Raw genomic sequence first — 17,939 nt, forward strand, 5'->3', positions numbered from 1 at the left:
TTGCTACAAAACATTGCGGTTATCGGAACCGTACAATTTTAATTTTTTATACTGCTTAGGGCCACTTCCACTAACCCTAGGTTAACCGGTTGAAACTGGATTTACCATGGTTACCATTACAATTTGACAGTGGGTTAACGGTTTAACCGGTAAACTCCAGGTTAGTGGGATGGTGCAAGTGGCGTTTAGTATTTCGTGTGTTAGTATTTAGAGCAGTATTTAAATCGAAAGAATAACCAGGCTGCTTTTGGTAAGGCCCACTTGCACCATCCAACAACCCGGGGTTAAGCGGTTAAACTATTAACCTAGTGTCAAATTGTATGGCTAACCATGACAACTCCTGGTCTAACCGGTTAACCCCGGGTTAGTGGAATGGTGCAAGTGGGCCTAAGTGGCTTAGTAAAATTATTGTGCGATTTATTTAGGCATTTATTTTTAGTGTTAAAGAGTTGGTATGTGCACATATTAAGGGAGGTCTCATATTACTACGTTTTATACAGTTCAATTTGTAATTATTTATACAACGTATATTTGTTACATAACCGCTCAAAACTAAATCATCATTAACGCTTGAATTTACTTATGTTGCGTTTGTATTTTAATTTTCGCATCAATTGATTACCTACTTATACTTCGTTTTTTATAGCATTAGAAAGAAGATCGCTTATCTTCTTTCTAATGCTAAAAAAAACGAACGAAAGGTATGATCATTAAATTATCTGTATCATCATACAAATAAATGCCCTTACCAGGATTCGAACCCGGGACCATCGGCTTCATAGGCAGGGTCACTACCCACTAGGCCAGACCGGTCGTCGGATGCTTTTTAATTCCCAATTTCTGCCAAAGGTTTTTAGGTTTATCTGCATTAGTGGTACCGATAGTTAGGCTTGGATTTAGATGGCCTATAAGTAGTTAGTTTTTTTTGCATTAGAAAGAAAGTAAACAATCTTGAAGTATTTTAATTGTAAAGAATCTTTTAATTGAAAAACACGTTTTAAAAATAAGTCACGGCAAATAGTTATGTAACAATTATGAATCTAGCATGATCATTTATATTCATAAGTAATAGGTACTGATTATTAAAAAGCGTTTTTCAATTAAAATACATCAAGTTCGCTTACCTTTTTTCTAATGCTACAAAAACGAACTATAGGGACGGCAATCTATATGGTGGGTCCTGACAAAAAGGCGGCTAGTAAGTAGGTAAGTAGGTACTTACTACAACAGGGCCTGGGGCCAAGGGCGGTAAAGACTGCAAATCCGCCATTGAAACTTGACCTCGTCTTATGTAATTATAGGTCACACAAATGCTTCCATAAAATATAAATTACCTTAAGATCAATGCCACAGTTCAAATAGACATATGTAACCTATGGCAAGTTATCGTACCTACTGTGCGAACTCTCAAACAGGTTATTTTAATTATTAGTTATTGCGTAAGTATGGTTAGGCACAACCATTGGCATTGATCTTGAAGTAATTTAAATTTTTCGGAAGCTTTTGTGTGACCTATAATTACAAAAGACGAGGTCTATTTTGTGGATATCTCTCAATGTTCTGAAATAAGTACGATTTAAAAAGTTTAGATAGGTATACTAACACTACTAACGCACTTTACCATTTAATTGATAACATTTTCAAATATTTTATTCATTTTGTAATAGGTAAGTTCAAGTATTCGCTTTATGCCAAGTTCAATTCACTTTAAAAAACAAACTATGCAAAAATTACAGGTCAACAAATGCCAGCCTTAGAAGTATGTACCTACAGTAAATAGGACCATTGTTTTAATAAGCAGGTACCTATTTAGGTACCCATTTTCATTATTTAGGCTCTTTGAATTGCTACATGTATTAATTTAATGTGCGATTAATAAGCATGACTATTTTTATGACTTAGCATTGCGTATGTACGAAATGTGTGTATTGAGTTTTGAATGTAAAATCACAGAAAACTACTAGAATAATGATAAAGAAAACATTGTAATGGCGAACCATCAAAGTCTTGTCCCCTCAACGCAACTTTGCAACTACGTCATCAAAAACATTAAAACGAAATCTGAGATAATCGGTATCGTCTTGGGTCGTCCCATTCGTTTTTCGTCAAGTTCTTAAATTAGTCCTATTCTGCTTTCGTCACTCATTCTACATTGAAAGCCACCGACGATTGTGACGAATGTAGAATGAGTGACGAAAGCAGAATAGGACTAATTTAAGAACTTGAAGAAAAACGAATGGGACGACCCAAGACGATACCAGATAATCTCTCTCTACAACAATTACCTATTACCTGCTGATACTAACCCACTTCTAATTATTACTGCTGTAAATAATTGAATAATGAGTATCGGTTATGCTTTTGATTTCTACGCAAAAAACATAGCAAGCATAATTGACGCGTCAAGCGTGCGGTGTCGACTGTCGACCGTCATCGAGCCGAAAAGTAATATCTCTTTATGGATTTCTTTGATTTAAGGCCTTTAGGTTTAGGGCGCGTAAGGTATCACCAGAGACGAGTGAATAATAAGGACTGCTAATAATCTAAACTTGGTTTGGTTTGTTGATAACTCTTTCAGTGGCGGCGCGTCAATCCGTCATATCCATATCCATAGGCAATCCGGGGCTAATTTGACATACACATTTCCTTTACAACTCTGCTCAAACGTCCAAAAGTAGGCAAGCCGGTGGGAATCGGCTTTTATGGACGCGCCGCCACTGAACTCTTTAATGCACTGAACATAATGCAGTTATAAAGAATGAATGATACCGGAACCTTAAGGAACAGCTGAAACCATAGGCGCTATGAAACATATCTTCAGCGGCAGCCTCGGTAGCCATAATTATGTTGACTCTGACACACCCCGGCGGTATTAGGACCCGTCGATGAGTAATCTATTTATATGAACCAAAACTGTGAGTGTTTCATTTTATCTACGTAAGCATAACTACTTGTCCCGTTATTGTATAAATATGAAGAAACTTAGCTTTGTACGAAACTCTGATGCTGATTTTGGTACAACAAGTGTATGAAAGATGAAAACCGTTATCTAAGTAATAAAACGGCGTCACTTTGTTAACACCGTGCGATTGGATGTGACAACAATCATCATCATCACACTTGCTAACACCATGCGATAGAAGAGACAGCAATCATTATACGCCGCCAAATAGAGAAGTACGTAAATTATATCAGAATAGAGAGCACCAGTCCTTGCGAAAACTCGTCTCTAACATCACCTTGAGCTAGCGCGCAGGGTGCTCCTGCGCAGACCGCGCAGCATCCGCGATCAGTCGCGCGCCACTTCGCGCATGTGTGGTGCGCATCATAAACAAATCATAAGATCATGCTTGCGTAAAGTTACGGCTGATTAGTGCATAGTTTAAGTGTTGTGTGTGTAATAGAAGGTACCTATATTTATAATAAAAATTGTACCTAACAAAATTTTTTAATACCTATATACAAAAATACAATTTAATAACATTGATTTTAAAATATCTTATATATTATTATTAACATGTATAAGCAGGTTCAGAAAATACATAAGTACTTATAATATTTCCTATAACAAATATGTACGAATTGATTACAAACATAATAGTCCTGAACTTATGCAATGCGAATTATACAAAGGTCAGTGTTACTGTTATTTTTTTATTTAGGATTTTTTATAGGTACATTCATATTACATGATATACCTACTTCAGAATATAATATTATAGCGATGTTAAAAATAATTTAATCATTTTATTAAGAAGACTAGGTACAAAAGGTACAATTTGTATTGAAATACATATAAGCGAATCCTTGTTATCGCTCTCCAGTCTAATTCGCAGCAGCAGGTTATTAAAATAAATTATAATAATTATAAGTTTTTTCCATTCATCTACGTAACCCACACCGCCGATTGTATTTTGACCTATAGCCAGCTCAAAATAGACGAGCCTCGGTCTATTTATAGGCCTACTTATGTAAATAATACCGGAAAAGTTGGCATTGCCTTGTAGCAATATTGTCATCTATAACTGTAACTGTATCTATGGATAATACAAACTCATAATTGTGAAAGTAACCTATGTAGTTAAAAATCTTGAAGATAACTAAGTTTCTATTTTTATTTATCTAATCAATAAACCAAGTGACCGCTACAAAAAAATACACTATCTATTATGTTTATTGTAATCAACTCTAAAAAGTTCGAGAGAAAAAAGCAATAAGTAGGTCTAAAAATTCAGCGAAAACGAAATACATATTATAACTCATTTTCAGGCAATTAAATCCCATAGATTCATTATCTAAATCTAAAGGACCCCACTGATTACCAAGTTCGCCGGACGATATCAGCCTGTCAGTTGTTCGGAACTGTCACCTTTTGCGTTTAACTGACAGGCCAATACTTATCGTCCGGCGAACTGGTAATCTGTGGGCCCCTATACTATAATAATTAATAATTACTTACTCTTAAAAACTGAATAAATATTTCGGTGACAAAAAGCAATCGCTGATATTACTTATGTATTTATTTATACCGAGAGACCTCCCCTAAAGATCATTTGCATGCCTTATTATATTATTATATTCACAAGTTTGTTGGTGCTTATGAATATTAAGTAGCCGTAAATTTGTGTTTTGTATGTTGTTGTTTACAGCCAATAAGCACTCATTGTATTTCCTACATGTTTCTGAAATGCTATTTTAGCATTGACGACAGAAATTCTCGCATTGATAGTTAATTTTAATATGATTCACTGATTAGTATTATTGTTTTTTTTTTTACTTACTATACTTCACCGATCTTGACAAAAATACCTAGGTACTCGTAGTTTATTTTGACCGATTTGTATGTAATGTACATTATTGCACAAATGTACATCTATGTATTGTACTATAATATTGAGTGTAATGACACTAAATTAAATGATAATTTCTTCACATTGAATAGTAAACTGTATTCACCAAAAAAATTAGTAAAGTCAAAAGTTACAAAAGTTATTTTGATTTTGTACACCAGCACCACACACAGCACGTAGGTACAAACTCGATTGCATCCTTTTCATAAAAATACCACCGCAAGGAGAATCGCGGTGTGCGAGTCCCAATAATTTAAGCTACCTCTTAGGTTAGGGCCACTTCCACCGATTCACTAACGCGGGGTTAACCGGTTAAACCTGGAGTTACCATGTTAAGGTACCAGTACAATTTGACACAAGGTTAACGGTTTAGTAGTAGTAGTAGTAGTAAACTCTTTATTGTACAAAAAGACATATTAAAAATAACATACAATTAGCAAGAAGTACAAAGGCGAACTTATCCCTTTGAGGGATCTCTTCCAGTTAACCTTTGAGTAGATGAGAGGAGAGAGTGAAAACCGGTTTAACCGCTTAACCCCGGGTTAGTGGGAGAATGGTACAAGTGGCGCTTAGGTGGAGCATATATGTGACGTCCCACGGGTAAAGGTACCTTATGACGGATGCCGCTTACGCTATTATGAACGCCGCTCCAATATTATTGCAGCGCTATGCGATGTAAGCGCCAGCCGCCATAAGGTACCTTTTGCCGTGGAACGTCACAAATTTGTAGCAGTATAGCGTAAATTGCACATGCATTGTTTTAAGGGAATTGAACTTGTGACCTCTTACAAAGTAAGCAGGTCAGCTACCCCAGAGGCCATTAGTCAATTAATCATACCGATATGCAGCCAATTAATTAGAAGTGGCCTTATTTCTGTATGCATTACGTCTTTTTCTAGTTCTTGCATACACGTAAAAATGGTGAACTAGGGAACCTAGCTGACGCCATACAATCGAAGTGTAAACTCGTGCTACTTTGACCCAATGAAGGGTAACTTTGACCAACATGAAAACCTCATTTAAAAAAATAAAAAATATAAAAACGTCAAAGGTTAGCTAAAACCAACCCCATGACATATTTCCATGATTATAGTGCAATTTAATATAACCAGGACCGAGTAAATCTCAATGGCCAAAGTTACCCTCCAGGGCTAAAGTAACCCGACTTTTCGGTACGTTTCCATTTATTTTAATGACGTTCTGAACATAGCTAAATAACACGTAGGATTTAGGTTAGGTTAGAACCATCACAACCAACCTATTTACCAATCAATACAACCTTTAGAACCATTACAATATAAGCAAGGAATTATTATTCCGCAACATAACTTCCTCCTAATTGCTAGGACTATTCAAATGATAACAGTATTGAGTACTATTATTTAACGAACCCTGCGTGCGGATGTGAAACGCTCGGCACATCCTCGCGACCGTTCTGAGGCCAGCCGTTTCCCTTCGTTTTCTACAAGGACCTTCACATAGCATGAATTTATATAATTAGACCATGCACATGTTTGAACCTTGAGCCGTTTAGGCTTCATACTTTGGGGATGCGGGGACCGGCGACTCGGCGCGATAGTCGCACTTTTTCGGTAAATATGGCTAGAGAAACGTTAATAATGTTAAATTGAAGACCAAGGTTAATTTTTTGCGACTTTGGCAGATTCTTTATATTTTATTAGAATAATTAGCGTAGTTTTGCTGAATTTAGAGATGCAACATCAAATCGCGGTTACGTATTGTATTAGCAAAGTGTTATAAAATTACCGCTGTACAATTTTTTTTTAAAGACTGACCTTAGCATAAACATCCGGATACACTTACGGTTCAGCACGTGGTCGTATACAGGGTGTGTCTGACCATGGGGCTTTAAATCAAGGGCTCGATTATACTCCCTAAACTGAGCTACTTTTATTATAGCACCGACCACGAAATCCCGAAAAATTTTTTTACTTATTCATACATTTTGGCTGAGCAGAGGTCGACGTTTTCTATGGAAAAGCCAAAAAAAAATCCCCGATTTTAGGGTTGGTCCCATAGTAAAAGTAGCTCAGTTTAGCGAGTAAAATCAAGCCCTGGATTTAAAGCCCCATGGTCAGACACACCATGTATTCTAGTGTTAGAGATATAGCAACTCATGCAAAATAGCATGATTCTGCCTAACACGTGCCTGCAGTGGTGCAAGTAGATGATATAAAGACGATTCATACATTGAATATGATGAGGTAGACACCTATATGTATGCAAATATATCTGCGGCCGGTGTGTGAAACGCATAAAATCTAAATGTGTGACTTTTATTCTGAGATATAGTACAGTTTAGTATACATACATATAGTACAATTCTTTACTGAAGCATTAACCTATATCTATCTACCGATAAAAAAATACAAACTAACAAATGTTGATTGGCTTTTGGTACTAAAATGAACCTGAAAGTAGGCAGGTAGAACCTGAAACTTTTAAATAAAAATATGGATTTTCTCTTTTAAGTACTTTTATCTGTAGGTGTCGTGTTTGTAATAATAACATATTGCAAGCTAAATATAACCTTTATGGATTTTTAAAGATCACTCTGGGGGCTATGGGGCTATAATACTCATGGTCATATTGATCGTGTATTCTCATCGCGACAACAATGACATAGCAAGTACATTAATAATAGCACTTCGATTGCCCATCGCATTAGCAACGGTCCTAATAATAGGCCCGATTAATGACTACGCGCGATTTGTGTAACTTTTATTGTCTGTGGTATCACGTTTACCTATCGCATATGTATAGTAACTAAATTACAAAACTCATTCAATAGTACACTTTGATATCATACGCTTAAGGTACAAAATGAGTGGTTCGCTGCAGATACCGGCACTTACGACAGACTCGTGAGAAACAAAAAAAAAACGGCATACTGTCAGAAATCTGTGTAGTGGCAAAACATTGAAAATACTATGTTTATTGAAAACAATGGCTTAACTGCAACACGTGGTTTATGAAATACAAGTATATTTGCAATCAAGTACCTAATTAATACCTATGGATTAAGTTAGATTAAGTACCTAAGTATACAAGGTGAGGCCTCATTGCACCTTGTACCTAATCCTTATAAAGGAAATAATTAATTTTTATTAAGGCTAATAATTGGAATTAGGTTATTAAATATTGGTGGTTTTTCAAATAAAAATGATTAAATTTTGTTTCGAATCATATGTATCTCCTACCCTTTGTGATACAAAAAAATATTTATATTTAACTGCACTATACCTACTCGTATGTACCTACATATGAAGGGTCACATCCCTATGCATAATATTATGTAAGTACATATAGTCAAGTAAAAACTATGCTTCGAATAGCGTGTTCAGTATGAAAGAGAGATCTGCCATAACACAATTAAGTAATTGTAACGATGATAATTTAACTGGCATGCTGTTAACTAACTATGTATATCGCAAATTATACTTAATTGTTTCGATACATTTACATTTAATTATATAATTTCGTTTAGTAGTCCCACTGTATAGGTACATGTATATATAATAAAATGTTTTTTTCAGAAAAAAAATATTTAAAACTTTCGGTTTAGAATAAAGTAAACCCCACCCCACCACCCCATATAGACAGATAAATTTATAAAGTTTGGTTATAACGTCCGCTCTATTTGAGCACATGCTGCCAATATTTGGACACCAACAGTTATGTACGTAACGAAGCCTTGGCCTTGACGACTTGTACGTACAATGGCCTCTCATAACCATCGAAAAGTCGTAATGGCGTCATGAAAATAAATAACGCTCACTGAATGTTGCATAAGGATATACCTAATAGTTATAATACTTCAATTTCATCCGTTGTCGCTTTAGTAAACATTTCAAATTGATTCCAGCAAATTTTTGGGAATTAAATAACTTTTTATTAGGTAGTAGGGTAGAACGAAACGGGTCAATTTTTCGATCTAAAATATTTTTCTTGCCAACTTATCGATTAGGGATTAGGGTGTAGGGTATTACGAGTATATAAAGTTTAAAAAAGTAATTAAAAATATATACAACTTTATACGTTAAGAAGAAAAAAGGAAATCTAATCCGCGGCAAAAAACCGTGGTAGGATCTTTAATTTTTTTTATTTGTATCATTAGAGGCGTCAGGCATCTAAGTATATATCATCATATCACTTAACGCTAACATTTGACCGATACCTGCGAGGTTAACTTTAAGTCGCTAATTCGGTATTCACGGTTATACAACTGTTTTGACTAAGTCATTAACTTTTTTATTTATCTAACCATTTACTGTTTTGTATTCACAGACCAACAAGGTTACAAGAAAAACAGTACTAACTGTAGTCAAGAAACATACAGGACAAACACAATGACTCAATGGACGTGGAGACAAAATGCGTCCTGCTGCATCGGTCATCTTCGGAAAGGCGATGAGCCTTCGGAACTCTTCGCGAGGTCATGGCGAGGACGAGTGTCCCCCCTGTTTTGGAGGCTGCCGATCCTGCTCTGGGCTTTGGCAGTCATCGGCTGGTCGGGTGCCGGCTTCTGGGGACCGCCGGAGATGTTCTTCCTATATATGACGCATTGGGGGCTGATACTGATTTTGGCGGAATCTTTGTTCGGAGTTGCAGTTACTACGATGAAACATTGTGGAACATTGCCTGGTGAGTTATTAAATTCATACGTATTATGCAGTGGGTTTAGTAGAGATTTCATCATAATACGGTTGACATAATTTATGAATAGCAATATTGAGGCCTTTTTCTAGAGAAATGCCTCAAAAATTATTGCATTTCATCGATTCGAAACCTAATCAAACAACTTTCGCTGATAGAAAAAAATTACTAACATAGGTCTAAAACGGACCATTACAAATTTGCATCGATTTGGATCGATCTCATCTATTAACTTTTTTGTTGTTATAGATAAGTATATAAAACAGGCACACGCAGACCTCCGCTTAGATCTGCGTTTGGAGAATGACCTGTACCTATTTACTGTACTAGTGCAGTAATAAATAGTCCGTTAGATAAAATCAATAGAAATACACATTGAATAAGTATCTATGCTACTAGTTAAAACGAGGTTTATGGTATACCTAATAATTAAATAAAACCTTGATCAAAGTAGATCAATAGTGTCATAGGACCGCAAGGTGTATTGCAATATCATGAGATCGAGCGTTTATCTTGAAATTAGGTAGTATTAAGGCCGTTCCCGTACCCAAATGAAATCTACAATCGAGGCTCCCCTCACGCCACCCGTCCCGCCCCTAGATACAATGACGATACAACAGCGCCACGCAAGAAGTAGCGACTTGAAATGAACTAACAGGACACTGATTTGTAAAACGTATTACTTAATACTGAAAAAGCATGCTGCATCTCATAGATGGCGTTAAAAGTTAAAATGGAAAAATAAATGAAACATAGTGTAAATTAAATATTCATTTTAATGAAGTCAACTCTTATTTCAATAATATTTAATTATAAGGGTAAATACAGTTTATATTTAAACAAATTAATGACTGCAAGTTTTCTATAATATCATTATTTATTAGGTATACTGTGCAGGTATATCATCGATATTTATTAAAAAAAACCGGGCAGGTGCGAGTCGGACTCGCGCACGAAGGGTTCCGTACCATAATGCAAAAAAAAAAGCAAAAAAACGGTCACCCATCCAAGTACTGACCACTCCCGACATTGCTTAACTTTGGTCAAAAATCACGTTTGTTGTATGGGAGCCCCATTTAAATCTTTATTTTATTCTGTTTTTAGTATTTGTTGTTATAGCGGCAACAGAAATACATCATCTGTGAAAATTTCAACTGTCTAGCTATCACGGTTCGTGAGATACAGCCTGGTGACAGACGGACGGACGGACGGACAGCGAAGTCTTAGTAATAGGGTCCCGTTTTACCCTTTGGGTACGGAACCCTAAAAAGTTAGGGCATACCGATACAAGTGCGAAAAATAGGAATTTTGTAACGACAGGTATTTCGATGTCAGTGCACTGAGGAAATAACCAAGTTAAAGCCATAGTAACTTTTTAAGATTCATAGTTGATTTCCAATAAAATGCAATTAAACCGGTCAATATTTTATAGTAAGTAATCATTTGGAAAACCCTTGATGGACAGGAAAGTATACTCTCATAATTTTTGACTTATATTATACCCGTCACATAGCTAACAAAAACACATTCTACGTGTTAAATTAAATAACTTATGATATTTAATGGGATGTTTACAATGTATGCGATAAGAGTAATTATAGTTTGCATATTTTACGACACATCACAATGCGAGGAGTGTAATAATTATGTTAATTGTTCTGACGTGTAGTAACTTTCGATTTTTCTCAGTTGATTAGTAGAATAAGAATTTATATCATAGATGAGTAATAAGATTGTTGCCATTAAAAACTGAATATGTGTATGAAACTATGAATAGGGTGGGAAAATATTTAGCATGCCTTGGAAATTGTTTTTGATTTTTAGTTTTATGCGGAATAATCAATCTTGTGAGAGTATCGAGTGTCTTGTAAAGATAGCTGAATAGAGTTAAAAAACTGAATGTCTATGTCCAGATAGCGAAAAAGATGTGTGTAGGTAGTTGTGTGTTGTGTACGACTCTAGTTAATAAGTTTCCGCTTTTAGAAGTTTTGGAGAGTAGTCATAACTAGTTTTAATGTACGAGTAGGAAATTTGCGAAATTTTTTTTTATTGAAAAATTAAGTTAAAACTAGTTTCGGCTTACATCAAGCAGCATGTATGTACATATAGTATGGTGGGTGCCACTAATATTGTAACTTTATAAAAAAAATCTTCTAATTCTTTAATTCGTATACGGTACGTGATGTGATTGTACTCGTAGTCACGTGCGCAGCTTCGGCACGCATTTGGCTGCAGTGGCATTCTTTGTCACACAAATAGACGCGACCGATCAACCGCTCTACTAATTATTCACTATAGATTCCTACCGCTTGATCGATTGTCTTTGTAGTTTACATTGTAACAGTGTTTCGAAAATAATTCTGATGAAAGGTCAACGTTCAAATTAACTATATAAAGATAAATAATATCTTTTTTTCTGCATTTATGAATGATTAGGTTAACTTTGTTTTTCTTACTACGTAAACACATAAATGATTAAGTATACGATTTATACTAAAAACAAGTATTAAGCGGCCAATAAGACAAAAAAATTTTTTTCGAAACATTAAATTATGACTGTCAAAATTAATCATCTACTCGTAATCTTCTTCTATTTTCTTAGATATTAGAAAGATTCTACCAATACTAAAATCCGTATGCTCCTATATAATAGATTTGATATCAATAAAATCAAATAATGTGAACTAAATATGACGTAAATGTACTTACTTAGGTACACGATACGTAAATTTGCGTAAGTCACAAATAAAACGGTGTTTGTGCGACAGTTCTTTGCTTAGCCACTTAACCTCAAATTATACAATGTTAAGGTGATTCGACAAAACACACAAAATCGCAAGGAGAAGTTAAAGTAAATACTAATATTTACGCATAAGTAGATGCTAAATACATTTTTAACGTATGCCCTTTCTTGTCTTGATTATTTTAAAAGATGTGTTTAAAATGTAACAATTAAGTAACGAAGGTATGTACCTACGCCCAATCACAAACCTACAATATTATCTTGAAATGAATTTAATGAAAATAATTGAATAAAGATACGGGCATTACGAATGGAAAGGCACAGGTCTTCAGTTTTCCATAAAACATTTATGACAGGAAAAAAATAAATACCTAGTATTGTAGGTCAAACATAGCCAGTCTTTTCTAATTAAAACCATTTAAGTAAATACCAGTACAGAAGCACAGGGTCGGCAAGCACTTTAGATGAGTACATAGTACATAGGTACTCTAGCATACTTTAGTTTTTAAAAGCAGAATAACTTAACATACCATAAGTTAAGGCAGAGAGCAGTAAATAATAAGCACTGGTAATCTCTATACATGCTTTCTTCAATCATCATCGTTACACACTTCATTTCGTCATTATTAGTAAGTAAGTAATGCACTTTGACCTTTACTTGACATTGTGACGCAAGCCTAACAATAGGTACCTAACGACACTAACGGCTGTAATTACTTTGATAATTACTTAAATACTTCATGGTTGTTATTTTGCCTACATGCGACTGATTTTTAACCGACTTCCAAATCCCAAAGGAGGAGGTTATCAATTCGGTTGTATGTTTTTTTTTTTTTTTATTTTTTTTTTTTTTTTTTTTTATGTTTGTTACTCCATATCTCCGTCATTACTGGACCGATTTTGAAAAATTTTTTTTTGATTGAAGGTATATGTATACAGATTGGTCCCGTTTCTGTCAAAACCCAGTTCTGATGATGGGTTCCATGAGGAATCGAGGGAACTCCTCAAATCTTAAAGGCATACATATAGTGATTTTTGGGTTTTTATCATCAAATCAAGCATATACATCCAAAAAAGTGACAATTGATGAAGTGGAACTGCTGATGATGATCAGAACGGAACTCCTCAACGACGCATAGTTCACGGTTGGCGATTTGTCCTCTTCGTTATGTTTGTTAAGCAAGTTCAGTTTTTAAGCTACATTTTTGTCAAGCTCGAGTTCTGATGATGGGATCCATGAGGAATCGAGAGAACTCCTCAAATCTTAAAGGCATGCGTATAGAGATTTTTGTAATTACATCAAAAAATCAAGCATTTTCATTAAAAACTGTCGCATTTGATGAAGTGGAACTGCTGATGATGATCAGAACAGAACTCTTCAACGACGCATAGTTCACGTTTCGCGATTTTTCCTCTTCGTTATGTTTGTTAAGCAAGTTAAGTTTTTAATGCACATTTTTGTCAAGCTCGAGTTCTGATGATGGGATCCATAAGGAATCGAGGGAACTCCTCAAATATTAAAGGCATGCGTATAGAGATTTTTGTATTTACATCAGAAAATTAAGCATTTTCATTAAAAACTGTCGCATTTGATGAAGTGGAACTGCTGATGATGATCAGAACAGAACTCTTCAACGACACATAGTTCACGTTTGGCGATTTTTCCTCTTCGTTTTGTTTGTTAAGCAAGTTAAGTTTTTAAGCCACATTTTTGTCAAGCTCGAGTTCTGATGATGGGATCCATAAGGAATCGAGGGAACTCCTCAAATATTAAAGGCATACGCATAGATTTTTTTGTATTTTCATCATAAAATCAAGCATTTACATTAAAAACTGTCGCATTAGATGAAATGGAACTGCTGATGATGACCAGAATAGAACTCTTCAACAACGCATAGTACACATTTGGTGATTACGAATTTCGATTTTGACTTAGACTGGGACCCAGAACCGGACTCATACCCGGATCCGGTTCGGACCCGGACCGGACCTGGACTCGGACCCGGGCTCGGACCCGGGCTCGGACCCGGACTCGGACCCGGACTCAGACCCGGACTCGGACCCGGACCTTGACCCGGAAAACCACTATGATACCTTAACTAAATAAACCACTATGATTACCTACCATAAAATGTGTAAGTATATAAGTATGATGATGCCAATCTTACTAGCCCCTCCCGCTTAAACCCCCGTACACCGCACCGCATGCGCCGTTAAGTGGGTTAGGTTAGGTTTGAACTGCGATCCTCACAGAACCGAACTGCTATCAGAGAAGTGGGTTAGGTTAGGCTAGAACTACGACCCTTACAGAAGCGAAATGCTAGTAGAAAAGTGGGTGGTTTTACCTCCTTTTCTACATAGTATACCTATACCATCTACAATAATCTTTCACCGGCCCCCATAGAAGTCGGTTTTTTTTTCTTAAAAATTATTAATACATATACTTACTAAACATAAAACGATCGAACTAAATTGAGTAGCTAATTGAGCTCAACTTTATGAAACAAAAGCAACCTTAAATAAAGATAACTTGACTTTAAAAAAAGGAGCAATAAAATTATATCCCTTTTATATGCGCCTCCAACTGATATGTTTGACGTTTAGGAGTTTTATAAATCGGTTCACAAATAACGGAGGTCTGAGGTAACACAAGTAGGTACAAAAATAAAACCGGCAAATTAAGAGCGCTCTTACAAGAAAAGTCGAAATAATGCAAAATTGATGATATTACTCGATGAAATTCCGGATGTTACCTCCTTTTTTGAAGTCGGTAATAAAGCAGCAACACTCAGAGTTAATTGGTAAGGTTGCGTTATGGACGTTATGGTGTTAAAATATAAGGCCACATTGTACTCTAAAATATTATCTGAGACCTCGCTTTTGCCATCATCAACAATAGCGAGGAAATAAATTTTACAAGGAGAATGCGAGACTTTATTATTTACCTGTCGCCGCGCCGCCTAGGTTAAGGATCCGTTTCGATTGGCCCGCAGAAGGATTGCAAAACGAATTCCCTGCTTAGGTAGGAGTTTTATGGCCAAAGTCAACTAGTATTTTAATCGAACAACTGTCCGATTTAGCCCTTTAGTGGTATCCGTTGTATCTATGTATTCACATTTGAAGGATATTTTGTACCGTTGACCTACTCACTTAATTCACTAGTTTAGTACAAAATAAACGACGATATTAAATTTTAAATTTGAGTAGAAATTAGGAGGGTTTGTTACATATCGTTAGTACTTAGTAGACATGAAATGTAATATTGCTGGCATCGTCATAAACGTGATAATAAGTACCTAAATTATATTTTTGTATATAACTAGTTATTAGGTTCTCTGATGTCTGACTTAGTTATGCATGTTTACTTACCTATTTTACAGTAGGTACTATGCTATAATCGGTGAAATCACAACGTTTGAAATATGTATTTAAATATAATATTTATTGAATAAGAATAAGAATAAGAGATGTTTATTAGCACAAATAATAATAACTAATAACACAAAACTAAAATTCAATTACATAAATATTTGTGCCAAAAAGTCCTCACTCAGCTTATTGTCACGTTGTGTATCCTAGGACACACAACGTGACGCTGATTTTCAGTGAGGCCTACTTAAAGACTAAAGCTAAAACTAAAACTATTGAAACATTTAGTAAATAAATATAAAGTATTGTATAAAAACTTATAACCTAAAAGTAACTATTCTAAATTAATAAAAATAAAACATCCCTAAACCTAAACTACAATTTAAAAAATCACCCCTCGGCAAGATGCCGTAGACGCTGGCAGTTACCTCGCTGAATTGCAATGCTTATGCGCTGTGTGAGGAGGCTACTAGCCCTATTTATTGGTACCTATATGTCTAGCATTCATTATCATTCATCATCATCAACATTTTATTGGAAAACGATCCTGTTCATGTAAGGATACATGAACAGGATCGCCTTTACTGCTGCTGTTTTATACTATTGCTCCTACTAATAAAGTAACAAAGACCATAAACCAAATGCAATCTTTTTTAAGCCAATTACCTAAATAAAGAGGTGTCAAAATTATCGCAAGACCTTGTTAACCAAGCAACTGCAGTTAAAGAATGTCGCAGATCGAGGCAGTTCATGCTTCACTGCACCTGACCATTGTCTGTTTAGTACAACACTGATTGTATCGAAAATCAGTCATGTATTCCGATAAAATTAAGATTAATCCTATATTAATCTCTCCGATCGTCCGCCGCGAAGCATAACGATTCATAAGTGTGTGTGGGTCAAAAATCGCGGGTTCAAAGTGTTTAAAATCCTCGATTGTGATGTCTCGATCTGTAGAGCATAAAAATTGTTGTCTAAAAATATGACTGAAAATTCCGTTAGAATCCTTATTTAGTTAAGTTATAAGTTACCTACTACGCAGACAAGTGGTTAAAATATTATCATTCGTTAAGTGACAGTTTAAATCGCAAACATCAAAAGTGTGATTCGTGACAATGATCATCAAACATTTGACAAGTCAATGTCATTGGCGAATGTTTGGTTTAGGCCACACGTCGCCTACAGATTTCTACGTGAGCTGCTGGCAAAACAGTCGGTCAGCGTTGCCGCTGCTCTTTCTTCGCTGTTTCCTCTTCCTCTTTTCCTTGGCTGTGTTGGTCACCACAATGTCATTGACATTGGGTAGCATCGGCTTTTGGTTCTTATATGTGACGCACTGGGCCTTCCTATTAATTGTCCTTGCTACGGGCTTCTCCGTCACGGTTTCGGCGTATGCTTATTTTAACTATCTTATTGGTACGATATTTTTACTTATTTTCTATACATATATTGATTTACCAAAGTTGGTACGAAGGATATTAAATGGTACGCATACGTATCAGTGTGTACCTACATGCCAGCTTGTTATGTACATACATTTGTATTTACATCCATATATTAGTTTCATTAGGTATGTACAATACATAATGTCATATCATAAGCAGAGCTCGGATAGGGTGAGCTATTTGCCTTATAATTTGACATGTCTTATGTCATATATAAGGCAAATAGCTCACCCTATCCGAGCTCTGATCATAAGGCACACACCTTGAAATTTGGAACATACCTATATATATAGAAAAATATATGGGAAAAAATGGGGTTGAAAGTTGGCGGGAAGTCGCGGGCAGAGGCTTGTATATAATTTGTAATTTCTCATTATGACATGCATCATACATTAATTAAATTCATTCATACCAGCTTAGTAAATCAACCACTACCTAATTAAGTAATCATGTGCTAATAATACTAATAGTAATCTATTTCTGATTCTGTAATTAATCAATGATAATTCTCATTGTTATAGTCTGAGACTGATAAACTAAGTCTTGAATATATTGTTTGTGTATTGGACATAATAAATTATATGGACAGAATATTTCATATCAATAATTTACTTTGTCCTTGAATAAGTAGTTGGAAGGTTTATTACCTCTAATAAACCTGAAGGGGCCCACAGACTACCAGTTCGTCGGACGATAGCAGCCTGTCAGTTAAACGCAAATGGCGACAGTTCCGAACAGCTGACTGAGTATCGTCCGGCGAACTGATAATCTGTGGGCCCCTTTTAATTCATGATATGTCATTTATGATTAACATCGTTCACAAAATTCACAGGTTGCCAATTGACCGTAGTTCTG

General features: G+C 35.5%; 1 protein-coding gene across 1 annotated transcript in view; it reads left to right on the forward strand.

The window, feature by feature from the left end:
• The first annotated feature begins 3,259 nt into the window (after positions 1–3,259).
• The window catches only part of LOC134680293 (protein rolling stone-like), a 28,932-nt gene continuing 14,252 nt past the window's right edge, over positions 3,260–17,939 (forward strand). Inside the window, exons 1-2 of the mRNA XM_063539401.1 lie at positions 3,260–3,407; positions 9,159–9,515. Coding sequence (XP_063395471.1) covers positions 9,221–9,515 — 295 coding nt within the window. The 5' untranslated portion in view covers positions 3,260–3,407; positions 9,159–9,220. The remainder of the gene's footprint in view (positions 3,408–9,158; positions 9,516–17,939) is intronic.

The sequence above is a fragment of the Cydia fagiglandana genome, chromosome 3, assembly GCF_963556715.1.
Source record: "Cydia fagiglandana chromosome 3, ilCydFagi1.1, whole genome shotgun sequence".
Classification (NCBI taxonomy): Eukaryota; Metazoa; Arthropoda; class Insecta; order Lepidoptera; family Tortricidae; genus Cydia; species Cydia fagiglandana.